This window comes from Macrotis lagotis, chromosome 7 (genome assembly GCF_037893015.1).
Source record: "Macrotis lagotis isolate mMagLag1 chromosome 7, bilby.v1.9.chrom.fasta, whole genome shotgun sequence".
Lineage (NCBI taxonomy): Eukaryota > Metazoa > Chordata > Mammalia > Peramelemorphia > Peramelidae > Macrotis > Macrotis lagotis.
The window spans coordinates 114,484,585-114,508,492 of NC_133664.1; the positions used below are offsets into that span (position 1 = coordinate 114,484,585).

Genomic DNA, 23,908 nt, shown 5'->3' on the forward strand with positions numbered 1-23,908 from the left:
AATCTAGTCTTCTCACAGCACCATCTAGTTATTCACACTATGATGAAAATCAGGAAGATTGCTGAGTAGCCAAAAAAAGATATTACAAATTCTGTGAATTGAAGTTCACACATATGATAGATAAAAGTCCTTGCTCTGAACCTATTCATTTTTATTTTAGATATGCTGCTAATGTATCTAGTCATCTGATTATCCAGGACACAAGAAGTTTAGAAACCCCAAAGTAATAGTAATGGGTTTTTGTAAACCTTCATTTAAAAAATGCAAGTAAGCTTATATTGGAATATAAGTGTAGTGACATGAACAGGAAACAAATGGAGGACCCGAGAAAGTATTATCTAAGTTAGGTTGTTTCATAGTTCATGGGGAAAAAAGGAAGACATTTTGAAATTTTCAGTTAAAAAGTTTGGTATGAAGAATATGGTCAATGGGAGGCTGCTGGAAATTCCACAGAGATGGTTTTATACCCATTCTACTGCAATTTGATAATTTTGCCACTCACCTATAGTGTTTCATCAACAAATGCAAGAAAAATGGATAAGCTATGCATGCCCTTTGATCCAGTCATCCCTCTACTAAGTACAAACAAATCCCAATGAGGTCAAAGACAAAAATGAAGATATTCATTTACGCACATATGTGTATGGGTATCTGTGTATAATCATAGTAAAGGTGTTACATGTATTCATATATATATATATATATATATATATTCATAGCAATACACTTTATGGTAGCAAAGAACTAGACACCAAAGTATTTGCTAATATACTGAGGAATGATTGAATGAACTTTGGTAGATGAGTACAGGAAATATAAGGGATAAATTATAGATAAGAAGCAATCAAAGAAATATAGAAGGTTTGTATGAATGAAAGTGGGACAAAAAGAGGAGAAACATTATTTGAAATTACTCAGTGGTGCAGACCAAAAGGAAATCTATATCTGATTCAATGAAAAAAATCAGTGATGATCCTAGAAAATATATGATGAAACAGATCTTCCTCATGATAGGTGACTTGTAGTGCAGCATTTTGAACACTTTGTTAGATGGACTTATTGGTTTTACTTAATCTTCTATTTTCCTTTTTTCCTTTAGTTCAAACTAGAGGTAGGTAGGGAGGATTTTTTTTCTAAAGTGATTGTGATTAAATGGGGAAAAGGAGGGATAATAACAAAATGTAGGGATCAGGAATGGATCTGTGATTTCATTAGTAACTTGCAAGTGAAGGAACTTCTCCTTTAATGTAGGTCAGCAATGTCTCAGAAATTTATAGTCTTAGTTGCTTAGATCAGTGTTGTCAAACTCAAGGAGAAATGAGAGTCAATAATTGGTATATTAGGCTCCTGCTGGCAGCATATTGGCTTAGTTTTAAAATGTAATGTTATCCATGTTTTATTGTATCTTTATTTTGTTAAATATTTCCTTATTACATTTTCATCTGATTGGAGACACTCAGAAGTGCCTTATGTTTAATGAGCATTGAGAGTTAAAAATGATTTGTTCAGTTACCTGGTCAGGATGTGTTAGATGCTAGACTTAAACCCAGGTCTTTATGGCTCTGAGGATAGTTCTCTATTTACTATGTCAAATACACTCTCTCAATAAAATACATTTCTAAAAAAAGAATAAAGAACAATATTCAGAATCATGCCACCAGTCTCTTATGTTGAAAGCTTATTTACCTAAAAAAGGCTAATTTTCCTTGCTGAAGTTTAATTGGGAGAATACCTGCCTTTTTTTTTTAAAAAAAAACAAAATAGCCCAATTACTCTTCTGGGCTTGCAATAGTTTGGTTCTGTTATTGTTGTTGTTTGGAAGGGGGGTGAAGGGGGGAAGAATAGAAGGGCCTGATTGTATTAAAATGAGATATTAGGTTTCCCAGAATTTTAGGATTTAGAATCCACAGATAACCTGTATCTGGTCTAGCTCCTTCATTTTTACAAAGAAGTATTTGCTTGAGGTTGCAGAGATAGTAAGAACCAGGATTCAAGCCTGGAAATCAGGTCCTCAGATTACAGAACAAGACTAACCTGGGAGAAATTCCTACACTATCTCATGGAGGAAGCAGAATAGGTCTGGAAAATTTTAGGACCTGAAAGCTGCTGGCATCACACAGCATGGCAGGGAATGATCTTACCTTTCAGCACATTCCCAAGAAGTAGGAGCAGCAACATGGGAGGAAGTCACTCACTGGAATCAACTGATTCTTCTCAATGTCCACACTTCTGCCCGTGAGCCTCACGTGGCCAGGAGTGGCTTGGGGCTATGGTACGGCACCTGGAGGTCAGCCTTGGCGAGCACTCCAGGGCTAGGGCTCCTGCACTGTGGACTGAAGCAGTGTCCCCACAAATAAAGATGAAATGTTTTAACTTCTCTTTAGAAAGGAGATTTCTTAAAAGTGATACCAAAGAGCCTAGAAACTTCGGGGGTAAAGAACAGTTAAACTCCCAACAGAGACAAAGCCACAGGTGGGGGTAGAAGAAACAGGAAACGTCAGTCCAACTGGCAGTTAAAACCATCTCTTCCTCTGCAGTCTAACAACATTTACAGTCCAAATCAACCACTTAATTTAGCCCTTCATCCAAACATAGTCTCCAAGTGTTGACTATACTGAACATATATTAATTTTCTACATCCAAATAGACCTCATATTGTAAAGAACTATTTCCCTTCTCAGTTATAAATAGGTAACATTTACATAATGCCTACTTTAACTTCTGTATCTCTACCAAGTACTATAACTTCTGTATCTCTACAAAAAGTTGGACTGGGCTGAAATGACTGAACAACAACAATGACAATTAGAAGTTAGACATCGAAAAAAATAAAAATGCTGAGCACTTTATAAATATTATTTTATCTGAGCCTCACAACAACCCTAGTGATAGGTATTACTATTTCCTTCATTTTGCAATTGAGGAGATGAAGGGAAAAAAAAAGAGATAAAATGACTTTTCCAGGCTACATTTGAATTCAGGTCTTCCTATCCATCCTGTATCACTTAGCTTCCTCATCTATCATGATGCTGAATGAATGTTGTTTTTTAGGGGGTTTTTTTTGGTCTTGTCCTACTCTTCATGACCCCATTTGGGGTTTTCTTGGCAAAGATGCTGGAGTGGTTTTGCTATCTCCTTCTCCAGCTCATTTTACAGATGAGGGAACTGAGATACAGAGGATTAAGTAATTTGTCACAGTTAGTTAAAGCATCTATTGCCACATTTGAATTCTGGAATATCAGTCTTCTGGATTCAAAGCCCAAGGCTGTATTCATTGCTCCACCTAGAAGTGCTGGATTTACTATGTAGGAATTTAACATATGTTTTGCTGATTTTCCTGGCACTTTATACCCCAAAGATGTTCAATTCTCCCTTTCACCAGAATTTCATTTTCCTGGACATTTTGATTATTTTCAAAAATTATAGATTGAGAACTTGAAATATTTTAGGGATCATGTTCTAACCTCTTTTTCTACATGAGGAAACTAAGAACCAAGTCTAATTTTAGGTGACTTACCTAAGATCACCCAGGGAGTTTTGTGACAGTCCTGGGATTTGAACCTAGATCTTCTGTCTCTAGATCCAGTACTTTTCCCATTGCCCCAGGACTTTAAAAAATACTTTCCATTAGCCCTCTGGCTTTGTCCCCTATATAAATAAAGTGACAAATGATGGGAAGATAAACATTCTCAGAGCAGAGACTGACCCCACTCCTCTAACTTTACTTTTGGGCATATCCAAATGGTACAAATTAAAAGTGTCAGAGTTTGTGTCTAGGTTTAATGGAAAAATCAATTTTCAGAAAGAAAGCAGTCAGGAAGCTTTAAAGCAACGATGGTAGTAAAAACACAGAGAATCAGGGTTCTCTTCCACTCCTCTCACCATCCCCCATACAACTACTTTCTCTGGATTTTCTGGAAATAGTCTTTGTTTCAAATGTTCCTTAATATAGCTTCCGCAAGCCATTGAGATGTCCTTGAAGTTCTAATTTTTTGCCACATTGAATCAACTTGGATTAGTACCTGTTCTGTCCCTACTATGGAGCCCCTTTTTTTGAATAGAAATTAGCTCAGAAATTCAATGATTCAGCAAAAGACAGAATGGGATCCTAAAACCTATTTAGCACTGTTCACATACTGCTAGTATGTTCTGTCTAATACTCTATACAATCCTCACATTAGCTCTCCGTGTATACCTGGGCCTCCCAAACTTCTTGATTGCCTTAGCATCAACCTATTCATCCCCTCAAACCATACTATGACAATATTCTTGCACCAAAATCCATGTCCCAAACTAATCCCTCTTTCATTCTAAATCTCATAACAATACATAATGAAGCCCATTCTTATTACAACCCTTAGCTCTTCTTCTACCCTCCCTTGATCATCACCTCCAGATCAATCTCTCATCCTTCAGGTTCATCAGCTCTAGTACCAAGACAACTTTCTGACTCCTAGATGGACCTTCAGAAGTATAGGCTTGCAGTTTCCTAGTTCTCCTCCTCCCTACCTTAGCTCCCACAAGGTCCTAAATTCCTGACACCTTGGGTTTGAATTTCTACTCTGCTCCTCAGTAGAGTGACTTTAAATAAGGCATCTACCCTCTGTGGCCTTCGCTCTCCTATAAAACGAAGGTGTTGGGGCTGCTGGGTGGCGTAGTGGATAAAGCACCGGACTTGGAGTCAGGACTACCTGGGTTCTCAAATCTGGTCACAGACACTTAATAATTACCTAGTTGTGTGGCCTTGGGCAAGCCACTTAACCCCATTTGCCTTGCAAAAAACCTAAAAAAACCCATGAAGGTGTTGGACTAGATGATCCCTAAAGTTCATTCTCATTTTTAATCTTACTATTTTCTCAGTTAATATGATGACAGATTTTGTGGGGGGGGTAGAGGAAGGGAAGTAAGATTAGGGGAAAAATTGTAAAACTCAAAATAAAATCTTTAAAAAATATGATGACAGAAAAGTAAATATCAAAAAATCAAGAGCCATAAAAAGATAAATTTTAGTTGTTATCCTGACTCTTTATTTCATATTTTTTCCATCTTCTTGCATAATAGAAACCTGGCTCTTCCCATCCATGACCAACCTCTTCAGTTGAGGTGAATGAAAAAGACTGAGAGATAGTTTCTAGATAATTAATAATCAATTTATTAATTAGACTAGTTGATAATCAATAAATTGATGGTCAGTGATTTTTCTTGGTATCCAAAGATAAATCCATGGAGATCACAGAATGCTTAAATACCTTTAGAAAAAAAGAGATATACCTGACAAATGAAAATCAACTCTAATAAGTGAATAATTAATGAGGGGGTAAGTATATGCTGAGTATATGGCTTGATCATGAAATTTAGCTGCCTCTAGTAATCTAGACAAAGGAGTCCATCTCTATCCAGATCACTCTGATTGCTTTTCTCCTTCATAAACTGTGTAGCCCTAAACTCCAATAGAGGGGTGCCATGACATGGACTTATTTCCTAAAGGCAAGAATTCACCTAGATTAGATTCTGTTCACACTCTAACTAGAAGTAATGTCTTTTAGTTGGGTGGGGTCCTGCTTGAGATGGCAGAGCATGTACCCGGAGAATTTGGGCAATCATCTATCAGCAATGTCCTTCAGAGATTGACTGACTGGACTCTAGGGGCTGGTCCCTGAATAAGGAAATAAAGAGGGAGAAACCTTGATCCTAATTAATAGTTTGTTATTAATATAATAGAAAATAATCACTTCTCTTATAGTAATGAATGCTTCTTCTTGCTTGTTCATTGGAACATGGGTCAAAGAGAGTAATAAATATGCCACTTGTTCATCACTGATATTTTCAGTCCTTGCTTGCTGTCATCAACTAGCAACTTCTCCGAGGCTTACTAAAGGAAAAGGCCATGGAAGGGAGATGAGTCCATATTTGTGGGCATTTAGATAGCAGTAAATCGTCTATGTAGAGTATGTTTGACAACATAGTGGACTGGGTAACAGCATGCCAGAGGCAGCTTATTCTGGCTCCTGAGAGCCAATTGTTAAATTTCCACTTTCAGTATTATAGCTTTTGTTGTTCAGTTGTTTCAGTGATGCTTGACTTTTTGTTACCCCCATTTAGGGTTGCCTTGGCAAAGATACTGGAGTGGTGTGCCATTTCCTTCTCTAGCTTATTTTACAAATAAGGCAAATTTTGCTGAGACTTTACTTAGTGTCACAAAGTTACTAGATCAGATTTGGACTAAGGGAAATGAGTCTTCCTGACTGTGCCACCTAGCTGCTAAGCTGTAAATCAGCAAATACTACACATTGGGCTTTGATTTCTTGTTTTATTGGTTTTCTAAACTTGAGAAAATGATGGAAAAAACTTTAATAATGCAGATTAAATATGGAAGTGCTTAAACCTTTTCCCCCCTAGAGAACTGATCATTAAACATATAAGAGTACACTTCTGGATTGGGTAAAAGGAAACAGAGAAGTAGATTTTTATGCCATATGCATATAGCAGTTGATTCTGTTACATGGCATATAATTGTCTGATATCCTAATATTAAGGGAAAAAGCCTAAATTGAAGCCTTAGTAACCTAGGAGTCAAGAATGTCAGTATGAAATGGAGCCCTTAATGCTGGTAGGAAGTCTATCCATAAATATGAGACTAAAATGATTTGAATATCATCTTTGATCCTATGATCAGAAAATAGATAAAAAGTAAAAAAAAAGAGGTAAAGGAGAAACTGATGGAGTTGTGCCCTCTGAATTTATTTATGAGAATATAGTTGGTGGAATTTGGAAAATGTTATCAGTGGAGTGAAACTTCATGGTAATGTGGGAAATCTGGGACACTATTACACTGTTGGTGGAGCTGTGAACTCATCCAACCCTTCTGGAGAGCTATATGGAACAATATGCCCCAAAGGGCAACAAAAATGTGCATACCCAGCAATACCATATTGGGTCTATACCCTGAAGAGATGAGGAAAAAGGGTAAAAACATTACTTGTACAAAAATATTTATAGCATCCCTGTTTGTGGTGGCAAAGAATTGGAAATCCAGTAAATGTCCTTCAATTGGGGAATGGCTTAGCAAACTGTGGTATATGTATGTCATGGAATACTATTGTTCTATTAGAAACCAGGAGGGACAGGGTTTCAGGGAAACCTGGAGGGATTTGCATGAACTGATGCTGAGTGAGATGAGCAGAACCAGAAAAACACTGTACACCCTAACAGCAACATGGGAGTGATGTTCAACCTTGAAGGACTTGCTCATTCCATCAGCACAACAATTGGGAACAATTTTTGGCTGTCTGCAAAGGAGAGTACCATCTGTATCCAGATAAGGAGCTGTGGAGTTTGAACAAAGTACAAGGACTATTGCCTTTAATTCGGAAAAAAAACCCAGATGTCTTATAGTTTGATCTGGTTACCTCTGAGACTTCTCTTCTATAAGGATATGATTTCTCTCTCATCACACCCAATTTGGATCGAGGTACAACATGGAAACAAAGTAAAGACTGACGGAGTGCTATCTGTGGGGTGGGGGTGGGGGGAGGGAAGCAAGATTGGGGGAAAACTGTAAAACTCAAATAATATCTTTAATACAAATTAAAAAAAACTTCATGGTATAGTGAAAAGACAATTGGACTAGGAATCAAGAAATCTAGATTTTAGTCCTTAAACTATCATTAACTAGTTCTGTGACTTCTGGCAAGTCATTTTCCCCAATGTTTTAGTTTCTTAATCATTCAATGAAGGCATTGAATTAAGTGATATTTAAAGTCCCTTCCAACTCTGGGAGGGTAGAAACTGAATTAGAGAAGCCACAAAGTGAGTCTTCTTTCAGTAAGTCAACAGTGGTAGAATTTTCCTCACAATTCTCTGCAGGGAGACACCATTCAATAAACCCCTGTTCCTAAGAGACCTGAAAGCAAAACTTTATATAATCATAAACCCTTTAGATTTACACTGCCTACTGTAGTGCCCTAAACAATAGCATTAAGGAATTTTAAAACATTGACTAGGCTGTTCATGGAAGGAATAAGTAGAATCTTAAAAGGAGAGAAGAGTAGGAGGGGAAGGTGAATAGAGATTGGTAGCAGGCTTTAATGACAACATAAGCTCCTAGAGTGAGAGGTACAATAATTATGGCCAATTCTCTTTTTAATCTTCAAGCTCTATTTTAAGGGCTACTATTTTCTGGGGAGATCATTCAATTTCCACCCACATTCACAGCTGACTTTGGCACTATTTTGATCCTTAGAGGATCAAGCTTCTTTCTTCTTTGCTTTTCAGAATCACTTTTTTTTTGTTTGTTTGTTTCAGTTGAAACCTCTAATTTCACAGGAATATCCCTAATTAATTCAATCTGTTTTACACTGAGTTCCATCCTGAGTAATAGGAAGCAGCATTGTCTAATAGGTGGACCTGTGAACTTGCTTTTGCTTTCCATTTTTTTGGATTTAGAATTAAAAGATAGAGCAGTGGTCCTCAATCTGTAGACTTCAGAGAATGTATATATGTGGAGTTATTGTAAGGGATTATTAAATCCACATGCATACCAAACATTTCTTTTTTAAAAAAATGTATTTATTTAAAGCAATGAGGTTGAGTTGCCCAAAGTCACACAGCCAGGCAATTATTAAGTGACTGAGGTTGGATTTGAACTCAGGTCCTCTTGACTCCCAGGCCAGTACTTTATCTACTTTGCCACCTAGCTGCCCTCACACCAAATATTTCTATTCTGTCATTATTTTTTCAATCAATGAACAATGACAGTATTCTACTATGCATATAAGACAAAAGACCAAAAAAAAAGAGGAAGAAAACCCATGAGCACAAAAATTTTTGTAGCAGCACTTTTTATGACAGAGAACTAGAAACAAAATGTAAATTTGTAAAATGGGAAATGATTAAAAATGTGGGATATGAATGTAATGAATATTATTATTCTCTAAGAAATGATAGATGTGAAGAATTCATAGCAACTTAGAGATATTTGTTGATCCAGAGCACCAGTAGAATTATTTATGTGATGACCACATGAATGCAAAGGAAAACAGCCTGGAAAGACTTTAGGGCACTAATGAATGCAATGTCCAGTGATGAATTCAGAAGACTGATGATAAAGCATACTTCTTGCCTCTTGTCCTAGAGATGTAGGTCTAGAGATACAGAATGAAAATTACATTTTCAGAAATGGTCTATGTGTTGATTTCTTTTGTATGGCTATGCTTTATTGTTACAAGAGAAAATCTATTTGAAAGAGGATGTTAGAGTTAAAAGGAAATAATATCAACAAGACACTTCAGAAATACACAGAATACAAAGAAGTTTAGAAAGAGAAACAAGACAATTTTTGTTACCATTTTATTATATTTAATGCAATTAAAATACACAATATATATAAAGAAGCTCATATGTATTCTTTTTTGGTTCTTTTTATATTCAACTGTTTGCATTTGCTGATGATTAAGTCCATAAGATTAAAAGAAAATATGTATAACTTAAATGAGAGTCTGGTTATCATTGATAGATGTTCCAGTCCAAACAACTTATTCCATGAAAAATTAGACCCAAAAAGGGAAAGTGACTTGCTCAAAGGTACACAAATGTTAAGTAGCAGAGTTTTTATGTCAATCCATGTATTCAGTGTTAAATCCAGTCATTTTTCTACTAAAACAGATTGCTCTAACTCTGGAGCTTGTTGTTATATATTACTAAGAGCAGTCTCCAAATGAAAAGATTGACAGATCTACCAATTGAGTTCTGCATCTTCTTGTAAATATTTGGTTACTTTTTTCCCTGAAAAAATGATTTTTAAAAAGGGGGGAAGATTTTTCCATTAATGATTATGTGTCCTTTGGGAATTGAAGCAGGGAGACTCCTTTAGAATCAATCAAGAGACCCAGTGATTGGATGTCAGGAAGGCTAAACAATACTGATGAAGTGATTGATAGCAACATGATAAGTCAGACATATCCTGTCAGGAAAGTTAAAGATAAGTCAGTTGGGAAAACACCTTAAAGAATGAGCTCAAACCAAGGTAAATGCAGAACCATGGACAGCTCCAGGTACAATTCCCTGCCTTCTTAGTGAGATAATCCCTGTTTACCTAGTTTTACCTGCTTTACTTTGACAACATATTCCTGAGCTGGTGGATCTGGCTCTATGGCAAAGGCAGGGTTATTATGAGTTTTTTTAATCTTCTAAACCTTGACATCTCTGGAGGCAGGGACTAGAAACTTCAGAAAAAAATGATGGCTCTTTCACAATCTTTTTTCTTGACAAACCTTTCTCTCACTTGGCCTCATGAAAACTTGTTAGTATTGAGCAGACTGTTCAACAAAATAGCTAATCATACTACAGGGAAGGAATTTCTGTGTAAAGTTATATGTTATTGATATAAATCACAAGTATTGTCTCATAGCCCACAGGTCATTTGGTAGAAGTTCAAAAAATAATGCATTCCTCAGGTCCTACCTGTAGCCACTTTAAATTTTAACCTTTATGTCTTTTTCTTGGAATTTCATTTTTCTGTCTAGTACACTATATTTTCAATCTCTTTTATAGTGCTTGGCCTTTAATACCCTTTTCATTCCTTTAGAAACACAATTCTTTGCTATTTGAATAGTGAGTTAACCCTTTTCTGGTTCCCTGTTGAAATTGCTCTCTGCATGATCAGCTTTCTAATTCATCTTGTTTCTCTTTTAGTTCTCTTTTGCTCCTTGGTATATTATTTCCCTTTTATCTTCTCTCTTTTTGCAAGGCAGATGGGGTTAAGTGGCTTGCCCAAGGCCACACGGCTAGGTAATTATTAAGCATCTGAGACCGGATTTGAACCCAGGTACTCCTGACTTCAGGGCCGGTGCTTTATCCACTGTGCCACCTAGCAGCCCTATCTTCTCTTTTCAATACTTGATTCAAGCATCTTTTAAACAACTGTTTCCCCATCCCTTCTCTCTTTTTGTTTGTCACAAGGCAATGGGGTTAAGTGGCTTGCCCAAGGCCACACAGCTAGGTAATAATTAATAAGTGTGAGGCCAGATTTGAACCCAGGTACTCCTGACTCCAGGGTCAGTGCTCTGTCCACCACACCACCTAGCCACCCCTCCAATCCCTTCTCTTTAAAAAAAAGTCTGTTATCTTTATGTTGTGATCATTTCATTCACACACACATACACACACACACAGAAATTGAACCCTCCCTTGTGGTTAAGAAAAATAATTAAGCAAAATATACATCATATCTGACAATATACAGCATCTTATCTCATTGATGCCTCACCTATCTCCCCTACCTTCAATGTACTACCTTTTTTTACTTCAAAATCTTAGAATTTCCCTATTACTTTAAATTTTTAGCTCATGGAATGCCTCCTATGGAAATTCTTTTCTCATGTTCCCACTTGCTTCTTTTTCTTCAAATTATCTATTTATGTACTATATCCTGCAGTAGGATGCAAGTTTTTTGAAGTCAGGGACTTTTTTGTTTGTTTTTACTCCAGCACTTAGCACATGCCTTGCCCCATACAGGGGATAGGGATAAGAACTGGACTTATGATTTCATTGATATAGGGAACTTCCAGGTGAGGAAATCCCTTTACCAAGCTATTTTGGTATTTTTGCCACTTATAGTGCTAGAGAGTTGCCTAGAGCATTAAGAAACTAAGTGACTCACCCAAGACATTTAGTATTTGTTAGAGATGAGAGTCCAGGCTTTCATTCCCCACATTCCATTCTACCCTACTTAGTTTCTGGTGATGAATGATGTTCTGATTGCTTGCAGATTAAATTTAAGTAAGGCAGAATAGAGCAAAATTGTCAGTCTCACTCTCTTTTCCAGAGTCATTGAAGTCCAGTGACAGAAAAAGTCAAGGTGACTGGTTATAATCAGAAGATAGTGGATGACCTTGGTGTCTTTGATGTCTGACCAAGGATTTGTCTCAACTGCCTTCATAGCTGTTGGAAGAAATTGATCCCATCTGCCTACTCCACAGTCTTCACAAGCTTGGGGTAGACATCACCCTAATCCACCAATGGGCTTGAAACCTGTTGGTTATCCTCAACTTAGTTTAGCCTATCTGAAGAGATGGTTTTACCAGAATGTGTTCATTACTCATGCTGGAAATTCTTGACCCACAGGTGGATCAAATCACTTTGACATCATGGGAAATTTTCTTGTTTGTTGTTTTTGTTTTTGTTAGGCAGTGGGGTTAAGTGACTTGCCCAAGGTCACACAGCTAGGCAATTATTAAGTGTCTTGGGTGGGATTTGAACTCAGGTCCTCCTGACTCCAGGGTAGTGCTCTATCCACTGTGCCACCTAGCTACCCTTGGCATGGAAAATTTTCAGGTCACCAGTCTGAGATATCCTAAGATGCTAGAATTGTATAACATTCGGTATCCCAAGAAAGCAGCAACAGAACCAACCCAGATTTTTTCCTAAAGAAGTGTACTGGAACTGGTCCTAACATCAAATCTGAAGTCAGGAAGTTGGCTGGAAGAATGGACCAAAAGAAAAATAATGTCACTATAAAAAGCTATTATAGTGACAGGTATGCTCAAAACAGCAACAGAAAAGAATGACTTCAATACTACAAGCAAAACCTCAAAGAAAAATACAGCCTGGGCTGTACCCTGCATTAATGGAAATAATGAAACACAAGTTAAAAATGTGCTCATTGTGGAAAATTCATTTGTTTTTCCTTTTGAGTCTGTTTTTAGTTGTCATGGAGTTAGATTTGCAATAACTTTTTATATTGGTTCTTATTTTGATTTAACTCATCTCTCCAACTTTTAGTCCCTAAATTGGTATTCTGGGCCAAGACCAGGCTTTGTTCCCCTTACAGGGCACTTGAGTAAGGTTAGAACTGGTCTTAATCTGACTCCCTAGGTTCTTGCACTGGCCCCTTCACAGAGTAATTTTTCTGTCTGTCCTCTGCCCTCTACTCACTCAGGGCCTTTCCTGGCATTTTAGGACAGAATGCTAGTGACCTTAGAGCCCCCAGGTAACTGGGCTGTCCAAGTCTGAGTGATGTCCCATAGTACTCTGATTGCTATCATTTCCTAGGCTTCCAATGTCCCCACCCTGGGACTTTCTGATCTTCCTGTGTCTATTTCTGCTTCTGAATATAGAACCTTGTAGTTATATTTGTCTCTGGTCCAGCACTAGTCACTTGGATTTGTTTGTTGAGAATGGTTCTGGTTTTGCTGTTGCTTTCCCTGGGCTTCTGAATGAATTTTTTTGTGTAGCTTGGCCATGGAATAAGTAATTTATGGTAGTTTCTCATTTTTATTTAAATAGAATATTGGAGCTGGACAATCTCCCTCCCACAGTTTTATAAAAAGTAACAGTAATCTTGCCACCTGTCTCTAATGGGCATAGTTCTTCTATTTATCTCAGAATAACTAGGGAAAAGACATTTTTGCTTAGTGAACTTAGCATTATTTTAGGAATACATTTCTCATCTTTCACTCCAGCTGCACCTACTTTTTACTAATCTTGATCAAAACTTAGAATGTTTTTCTCTTTCCTCTATTAAAATTGGTAGTAGTTGTGAGGAAAACAAAATATTGTTTTGATTTCAGGGATTAAAGTGAATACAATAATTGTAAAAAAAGCAATGCAGGATAACTAGAACAAAATTCAATCAAGGTGCAGTAAAGCAGACCTCATGAGCAAAGGGTGTAATCAGTCTAGGAAAGAATTTTTCTCATATAAAACAGAGAGCCTAACTATTAAGTTCTCCCTACATATGAAGACCTTGATATTATAGACATAGACAGTTCAGGAAATTTTTCTAAATATTGTTTCACTTACCTTCTACCTTGGTAAGATTTCTTTTTGTCTCTAAGATTTAAAATTATTTTCAAGTAGTAGTTCATGAATTTATTTCAGATTGGTTCAATTGGGTTCCCACCCAACTCTGGAAAAAAAATCTCCTAATAGAACTCATCTTATTTTCCATTATGATTCTAATATCCTTTCCAAATTTGCATGACTCAAAAAGAAAACATACTCTCATAATAAATTAAAGTACATGCAATTTAGTACAATAAGCTGAAATTAAATGGATTTTTAATACTCCAAGTGACTCAGGCAGCAGCTGTCAGGATTAAGAACTGAGTTCAATTTTATTATTACCTTAGGAACCAGAATATTAGATTTCCAAATGCTGCTGAACTACCCATTATCTAGTAGAATCTGACTTCATTTCTTTGCTGTTTCCAATTTTTAATACTCAGGTGAGTCTGAATACTTTGTTTTTCATTAGGAAAGTGCTTCCTGAATAATCACAGTTAAAATCTCAAGGAGGAAAGGAAGGAATCAATTCTCCATCCTCTACTGCAGGTCCTATGGCTTGGGGGTCTTAAAGTATTCACTGTCCCAGCTGTATCCCAGTTTCTCATCAAGGAGGCTGTTCTGGCTGGTAGTTACCTGGCCAATGTCACTGACTCATGGATAGATAACTAACAATCTGGGCGAGAGAGGAAGAGTGGTGCATTTCTCTATTTGTTTGGCAGGGCAACCTCTACAAAGTATGCTCCACTGTCCGTGTGAATGTTCCTTTATGACCTAGTTGAGACAAAAAAACTAGTCAATTGTGCTTTTAGAGGTTTTGCTATGTATTACAATTAGCCTCAGTGTCCCGATATATTTACCTCCAGATTCCTTGTGGGACTGGGAAAAAACCAAGGAAATTTGAAGCAAAAATCTACCTGGAGGAATACATTTTTCTGGATAAAAAAGATTTATCTCTTTAAGGATTCTATCTTTTAAGAATTTTCATCATTTTATATAAAAAAAAAACTTTGTAGTATATGTTTCTGCCTTTAAAACTTAATTTTATTTATAAATTTTGTTTTTGTCATCTATATTTTCCAATAAATCCCCTCTGCACCTCCAATCATACATCATAGCAAAAAAAAAATAAAGGGTGGAATGGGATACTTCAGCAAACTTAATCAATATTTCTGAAGTACCAGATTTTATATGCAGTATTTCATATTCACAGAGAGGTTCATTTTCATCTCACTTCTTGGGGGCCAAGCTTGGTGTTATAATTAGAAGCATTCAGTTAAAAAAGATTTTTAAAAATATCTTTTATTTTTACATGGTGTACATTTCTCATTGCAGGTCTCCCCTTAGGCCCTCTCAGAGAGTCTTCCTTTATAATAAAGAATTTAAAAAAGGAGAAAGAAAAAAAGATTTCATAAAATTAATTAACATTATACCAAAAAACCCCACCAATACCCATAGCCATGGTTACATACCAATAGTTCTCCACCTCTTTTTCAGAAGCAAATGGAGATAGCTTCTCATAACTCTTCCTTGGGGACTAAACCTTGCTATTAGTTGCAGCATTCAATTTTGGATTTGTGTCATTCTATTTACATTGATGTAGTCATTGTAAATATTATTTTCTAATTCTACTTTCTTCACTTTATTAAAATTTTTTAATATTTAATTTTTTCAATTGCATATAAAATACTTTTGATTTCTTTTTCTGAAATTTGTCTGTTTATATCCTTTGATCATTTATCAATTGTGGAGTGTCATATTTCTTATGTTTGCCTTAATTCTCTATATATTTGAGAAATAAGGCATTTATGCAAGAAATTTACTATAAATTCCCTGCCCCCCAGTTTTCTGCTTTTCTTCTAAACCTAGTTGCAGTGATTTTGTTTATGAAAAAGTTTTTTTTAACATAATTAAAATTACCTATTTTACTTCCTGTAATCTTCTCCATCTCTTGTTTGATCATAAACTCTTTCCTTACCCATAGATCTGACAGGTATATTTTTCCTTGCTACTCTAGTTTCCTTATGGTATAATTCTTTTTTCTAATTCATGTACCTATTTGGACCTTATCTCGAGATCCAATGTGAGATGTTGCTCTATAACAAGTTTCTACCAAACTTCCTAGCACTTTTTAGTAAATAGTTCTTGCCCTAAAAGTTTGGATTTTTGCATTTATTAAACACTAGATTATTATGTATTACTATACATTATGCTGTGTATTGTATACCTAATCTATTCCACTGATCCACCACTCTATTTTTTGGCAAGTACTAAATTGTTTAGATGACCATTACTTTGGAATAATAACAGTTTGAGTTCTGACATTGCTAAGCCACCTTCCTTTTTCTCTCTTTCTCCCTCTTTGCCATCTCTCTCTCTCTCTCTCTCATGAATTCCCTTTATATTCTTAACGTTTTGTTCTTCCAGATAAATTTTGTTATTTTTCTAGTTCCGCAAAATGATGTTTTTCTTTATTGTTCCAACACTAAAAAAGTAAATTGATTTAGGTAGAATTGTCATTTTAAAAATTCTGTTGGTTCAACTTACCCATGAACAATATTTTTCCAATTGTCCAGATCTGATTTTATTTGTGTGAAAAGTGTTTTGTAATTGCATTCATGTAGTTTCTGGGTTTGTTTTGGCAGGTGAATTCTGAAGTAATTTATATTGTCTGCAGTTATTTTGTTTTATTAAAAAAAAATTTTTTTTTGCAAAGCAATGGGGTTAAGTGACTTACCCAAGGTCACACAGTTAAGTCATTATTAAGTCTGAGGTAAGATATGAATTCGGGTCCTGACTCCAGGGCCAGTGCTCTAGTCATTGTGCCACCTAGTTGGTCCCTGTCTGCGGTAGCAGTTACTTTAAATCAAATTCCTTTCTATGTCTTCCTGTTGGGTTTTGTTGGTAATATATAGTGATAATGACTTCTGTGGGTTCATTTTATATTATACAATTTTGCTGAAGTTGCTAATTATTTCTATTAATTTTTTCTTTTATTCTTTAGGATTCTTTAAGTATACAAAAATGCAAAATGCTTCATAGATTTGTATGTCATCCTTATGCAGGGGACCATATTAATCTTCTCTGTATTGTTCCAATTTTAGCATATGTGCTGCTGAAGCAAGCACCTTACATCATTTCAATTCATATGTCTTCCTGTGCTTCTTAGTAGTCATCATATTCATCATTTCTTACAGTGAAATAATATTCCAAAGGGAATGAGCCTTGAAAAACCCTTGCATGATGGTAGAGCCTTTGAGAAATATATCTTCAGAGGTCAGGAGATAGAGTCCTTCCTTCCTGACTAAAGTGAATTGAAAAGTGAATCTTTTTAATGAGGTTTGAATGGTGACTCAACTGGGAGCCAAACTTTGCTAAACATTTTTTTGCAAACATTTTTATTATTTATTTCGTGTGTGTACTGTGGCTGACCAATATGACCAATATGAGCATGGAAGACTCTACCTTAGGTTAGGCACTAATAGTTCATATTAACATCTGGAGTGGAGAGGAGATGTCCCTAAATTTGCTCTTTGAACAAAGCAGAACAGCAATAGCTCAAATTATTATTCATCTGACAGAGAGCAGATAGATTATATACAGAACAGACATACATTTTAGGATGAGTCCTATATGGGAATTTATTTTACTTGACTTTGCATATTAGTTAAAAGAGTTTATTTTTTCCTTTCCCCCAATATGGGTAGGGGAAATTGAGTGGGGGAAAAAACAAATGCTTGATAGTTAAAAAATAAAAATTAAAAACAAAACACAATAAAGCAAAAATCAAATTAGTACATACTTCATACTCTGTGATTTCAGTGCAAAATCATAGAGAAGGCTGGTGGAAAATATGTTTAAATATATGACCCAGGATCAAGAAATGAAAGTGGCCAAAGATTTGTAGACTGAAAAATAAACAACTTCATGATTATCTACTTAACATGGTAAGCACTGATTTATATCACAAAAATAAAGTTGCCTGGCTTTTAAGTAACTGGTTAATAAAGAAAGTGTCATTTCTGAATCTATATAAAGTTAGACATTAGCTTTTATAAATGCATGTGTGAGTGCTGGGAGAGATAAAAATATTAAAAAATACATGGGCCCTATCCTCACCAAATTTATAGTATACTGGGGAGATAAGATACAATACAGATAACTGTAGTATACATGCTACAAAAAAATGCATTCAAAAGTTCACAGGACTATTGAACCCAGATTTGAAGATCATATAGTCTAACTCCCTAGATTTTTCAGATCAGGCAATTGAGTTTGGTGAAGATAAAATGAATTTCCCAAGGGAGTATAGTTTAGTAAGTCAGATTTGGACCTAGAACCTCTAATTCTATATCCAGTGTTCTTATCACTATATCACAATGAGATTCAACAGAATCTTGAGCTTTTAAAGCAAAGATTAAAAATAATGCCGGATTAAAAGAAAGGATAAAAATGAGTAGCTGATATGGTATGCAATGAGAATAACTCCATTTTTAATTATTTATATGTTATTGATGCTAAAAAGTGGTAAATGGATAAAGGGATAGACATTGACAGATTACCATTATTTTCCAAGGAAGTTTAACTAAGGTAGGCTAATTACCACAATGAAGAGACTGAAATTATCTAGAAACTACCACAACCAACAAATAATCCTATCAAAATTATCTAGAAACTACCACAACCAACAGATATTCCTATCAAAAGGAAAGAAATTATAGTCAGGGTCAAAAAAGTTTACAAAATTAACTCTTTTATATAATCTTATAAAAATTATAATACTATATATTATACAATCATGTAAGATATATGAGAATCATTACGTTAAGAGGTACAAAATACCTATGGTAATAGAGGGGAAGAAGGGAGGAGATGAGAAGCACCTGAATCTTCTTCTTAACAGACTTGGCTTAAAGTCAATTTACACATAGTTAACTTAAAAAAAATTTAACCTTTCAAGTATTAAAAGGGGAAAAGGGGAGTGGGGAACGGAGAAAGGGAGGGGAAGGGGGAAAAGGGGAACTAACAAAAGGAAGGGAAGGGAAAAGGGAAAAGGGAAAGGGTAAAGAAAGGAGAGGGAGTGAGTGATACAGGAGGGCAAACACACCAAAGGGGGTGATATTCAGAAACAAAATACCGGGGAATACGGATAAAGGGAGGGGAAAGGGGGAAAAAACAGAAACAGAGGGAAGATAGCATGGGGGTAATTAAGAATAAGTTACCATAACTTTGAATGTGAATGGGATGAACTCTTCCTTAAAATGTAAGCAAATAGCAGAGTGGATTAAAAACCAGAACCCTACAATATGATTTCTCTCTCAACACACTCAATTTGGATCAATGTACAACATGGAAACAAAATAAAGACTGACAGATTGCTTTTCATGGTGTGGGGGAGGTAAGATTGGGAGAAAAATTGTAAAACTCAAATAAAATCTTCAAAAAAAAGATACATGAGAAAAAAGATATAGTATCATAATACAAATCGGCAAGACTCAGTGTGTATTGGAGGAAAAAGTATAAAAGAGACCCACTTACATCAAATCATTCTGAGAGTAGTTCATTATAATACTAGAAGGCCAGACAAAAATTGGAAAAAGTCTGTGCATTTTGAACAACAAAGTACTTTCTTTATCAATGATAGGAGAGTCACTACATTTTGATTCTAATGTCTAATATTAGTCTTGACATAGTATGGGAAGAAATAGAAAAGTAACTTTGAAAAATGGGAAAAGCAGTCTAGCCATACATATCATATAAACACAGAAGAAGTCTTTCCTGGAAGTGATACAAGTTTTTTGAAAGTGAAGAAGATCAATTAGGAGTGTGTTATGATAATTTTGGCAAGAAGTACGTGCTGGGATGTTTGAGAGAGATAATAGCTGATTGAACATGGGTGAGGGAGAGGGAAGAATTGAAGATGACCCTAAAGTTTTGAGATTAAGGGATTAAGAAGAAAACAGTACCCTTGGGACAGCTAGGTGGTGCAGTGGATAGAGCACCACCTGGAGTTTGGAGGCACCTGAGTTTCAAATTTGGTCTCAGACACACTAGCTGTGTGACCTTGGGAAAGTCACTTAACTCCATTGCCTTGCCAAAACAAACAAACAAAAAGAAAACAGTGCCCTTGACAGAAATAGGTTGAGAGGTCAGACAGATTGGCAGGAAGAATGATGACTTTCATTTTGGACAGTTTGAATATGTGAGAATCCAAGTTTAGATGTCTAGAAGACATTTGAAGATGTAGGACTATAGTTTTGGGGAAAGAATAGGGCTGGATTGAAAAAATCAATGACTTAAACACGTAGGCATAGAAGTTAATGTCATGGGAATAATTGAGATCACCTAAAGGGAGTATAGAGATAAGAGAAAAGCCCCAGGACACAGTCTGGGGTGGAAGGAAGAAGACCAAGCAAAGAAGACTGAGGACTAATCAGTCCTCTCTAATCAGAGAGGAAGGAAAATTTCTCAAAGAATTCATAGGAGAAAGTTGTGTTTTAGAAGCTAAAGAGGGAAGAAAAAAGTGTTCAGGAGGAGTTGGTTGACCATAATCAATGATGAAGAAATATCAGGAAGATTTCACATCTGTGGGAGACTTACATTTTGGGGGCATGCCCATATCTTTGAGGACACTTTCTGGATTAAATCTTCCAGCAGTCTATAGGGACAAAGAAAGTATTCATCCGGAGAAGGTCTTGAGCAGGAAGTGCCTTCCCAGGAACCATCATGAGGTAGATATCGGAAATCCCAGTATCCATATATGAGAAAGAGGAAGTCTTAATCAAAGAGAAGAAAGAAATGGGGAAGAAAAATAAATGGTAACTATGGCAGAGTGCCCTCCAGACCATATCTTATCGAGCTAAGATATTATAATCATTGGATCAAGTGAGATAATATATGTAAAGAATTGTACAAACCTTACAGCACTATACAAATACTAGTTATTTATAATTCAGAATAACTTTCCCATTCCTCCTAAATCCAGATTCAATGCTCCTGATAGTAGGAATGGGGGGAGACTGTCTAGGGGAGAGTGGCTAATGTGGAAGCATCCTGTGGGGTGGCCAAGTTTTCCAAAACCGTGGGGTAAGTTAAGGAGGGTCAGTGTATCCCAAGAATTTGATCAGGCCACCACGAGAGGCCTACTGTTTGGGAAATTATTAAAGGTAATAGGGATTGGGGCGACGAGGTGGCGCAGTAGATAGAGCACCCGCCCTGGAGTCAGGAGGACCCGAGTTCAAATCCGGCCTCAGACACTTAATCATTACCTAGCTGGGTGGCCTTGGGTAAGCCACTTTGCCTTGCAAAAACCTAAAAAATAAAAAAAGTAATAGGGGCCAAAGGGGAGGCAACACATCTGCCTGGGTTTTCCCGGTGGAGGGCTGCTTTTTGGAAGTGGGGAGAGGTGCAGAGTTCAATCTGGGGTGCGGAGGGGCGGCAGGAGGCCCGGTGCTGGGCAGGACGACTGTTTTCAGTTTTTAAGAGAGGGTGGACTTTGTCCCCCACAAGACGCCAAGTCGAATGGCCGGATGACAAGAGAGAACAGCTCGGGGCCTGGCCGGGCTGGGCCAGTTTGGAAGCCGGCGGGTCGGGACCACATCTGGACCGGGCTGTAATCTTTAAGAGTCTCGGCATCACTTGTACAAAAATATTCACAGCAGCCCTGTTTGTGGCGGCAAAGAATTGGAAATCAAGGAAATGTCCTTCCATTGGGGCATGGCTTAGCAAACTGTGGTCTATGTATGTCATGGAACACTGTTGTTCTATTAGAAACCAGGAGGGATGGGAATTCAGGGAAGCCTGGAGGGATCTGCATGGACTGATGCTGAGCGAGAGGAGCAGAGCCAGAAAACACGGCACCCCCTAACAGCAACATGGGGGTGACGACCAACCTGGATGGACTTGCTCATTGCATCGGTGCCACCGTCGGGGACAATTTGGGGCTGTCTGCGACGGACCGTGCCATCTGTATCCAGAGGAAGAGCTGTGGAGTCTGAACAAAGACCAACGACTATTGACTTTAATTTATAAAAAAAACCCTGCTATCTTAGTGTCTGATCTTGCTATCTGTTCCATACGGATGTGATTTCTCTTACATCACACTCAATTTAGGTCAATATACAACATGGAAACCATGTAAAGACCGGTGGGGGTGGGGGAGGGGAGCCAGATTAGGGGAAAATTATAAAACAAAATAAATAAAATAAATAAAACAAAATAAATAAAATAAATAAAACAAAATAAATAAAATAAATAAAACAAAATAAAATAAATAAAACAAAATAAATAAAACAAAATAAAATAAATAAAACAAAATAAAATAAATAAAACAAAATAAAATAAATAAAACAAAATAAATAAAATAAATAAAACAAAATAAAATAAGTAAAACAAAATAAAATAAATAAAATAAATAAAACAAAATAAAATAAAATAAATAAAATCTTTATTAAAAAAAAAGCCGAGTCTCAGGAAGGCGCGTGGGGGAAGGCTGAGGGAGCCGGGCCGGGCCTGGCGGGGCCGCCCCTCCGGGGAGGAGACGAGAGGGGCGGGGCCGGCCGCGGCGTGATGACGCAGGACGTCGCCGGCCCCGCCCCGCGGCGCCCGCCGGCCGCCGCCGCCGTTTCTCCCCGCCTGCCCCGGCCCCGGCGCAGCCTCGTCCCGCCGCCTCCGCGCCCCCGCCCGGCTCGGCCCCCGGCCCCCGCCCGGCTCGGCCCCCGGCGGCGCGATGGCGGAGGCGGTGGAGCGCACGGACGAGCTGGTGCGCGAGTACCTGCTCTTCCGCGGCTTCACGCACACGCTGCGGCAGCTGGACGCGGAGATCAAGGCGGACAAGGAGAAGGGGTTCCGGGTGAGGGGGCCGCCGGGGGGGGGGGCGGGGGCGGCAGTCCGCGGGGCGCCCGGGCCCGGAGCGGGAGGGGGCGCGGGCGGCCAATGCCCGCCGCCGTGCCACCCCTCGTGGCCGCGGGGCGGCGGCGCCCGTCACTGAAGCAGGAGCGCAGCCCCGCGCCGTGCCGCCGCTTCCGGCCGTGCCCGGGGCCGGGCACCCCCACAGCCGCTCCGCGCCCGGCCCGCCGCCCAGGGGAGCCCAGGGGAGCCAGAGGCAGACAGACAGACAGAGAGAAGCAAAAGAGAGAAGCAAGGGACAGGGACAGAGAGATGAAGAGAGACAGACAGAGAGATAGACAGAAAGAGAAAGAAAAAGAGTGTGTGTCTGGATCTGGGAAGGGGCAGCTTACAGCACACTTAGATAATTCATTAACTTTTCTACAGAAAATCTTTTTATTAAATTTATAAACATATTTTTATTAACCTTTACTTTGTGTGTGTGTGTCCCTAGTTCAAATAGGTCTTTAGACCCTTGTTAATAGCTGTCATTTGGGCAGGTCACTTAACCTTGCAAACTCACCTCCCTCCTACCCAAAAAAAGTCAACACCTAATATTTTATATATATATATATATATATATATATATATAAATATATATATATGTATACACACATACATATATGTATACACACATATATATGCTCTGCAGTATATGCATTATAGTAATAGTAAATATGTACTAAATATACACCATACTATGAGTTTTTTATGTTTGTCCTTCATTTTTTTTGGGGGGGGGGTTGCCCAAGGTCACACACCTAGGTCATCATTAGGTGTCTGAGGCCGGATTTGACTCCAGGGCCGGTGTTGCCCCGTCCTTCATTTTTGAAGAAGACTTATCAGGGAGATGATGTCATGACAAGCTCATGAATTGGATTTGAGTGAGGGGATGCAATACTAAGTCACCAACTTCACGCTCTCCTCTGGGAAAATGTATCGCTCAGTCTTTCTGTGGGTTCTGCCCCTCTAAATTCTGGCTAGTCATCATTTGCTGGTTTTTTTGGTGTTTGGGGTGGGGAAGGAGTTCCCAGGAAATGCTGCCTTCACTCCACCATCTTGGCTCTGCCCCCTTCACTCTCTTCTCCAGAGCCATCTGCGCCCAGTGGCCAGATATGAACGGGTGACGCAGTCAGGGTTAAGTGAATCGCCCAAGGTCACACAGCTACTGAGTGTCAGAGGTCAAATTTGAACTCAGCTCCTTCTGACTTCAGGTTTGGTACCCTACCCACTGTGCTAT

General features: G+C 37.8%; 1 protein-coding gene and 1 non-coding gene across 2 annotated transcripts in view; one reads left to right on the forward strand and one right to left on the reverse strand.

The window, feature by feature from the left end:
* Positions 1–16,802: 16,802 nt before the first annotated feature.
* Positions 16,803–16,910, reverse strand: LOC141494630 (U6 spliceosomal RNA). Its single transcript, XR_012470522.1, has one exon. It is a non-coding gene; the product is annotated as a U6 spliceosomal RNA (small nuclear RNA).
* Positions 16,911–22,495: 5,585 nt separating this feature from the next.
* Positions 22,496–23,908, forward strand: part of WDR91 (WD repeat domain 91) — a 33,404-nt gene continuing 31,991 nt past the window's right edge. The window contains exon 1 of the mRNA XM_074193629.1: positions 22,496–22,633. Within this exon, the coding sequence (XP_074049730.1) occupies positions 22,511–22,633 (123 nt within the window). The 5' untranslated portion in view covers positions 22,496–22,510. The remainder of the gene's footprint in view (positions 22,634–23,908) is intronic.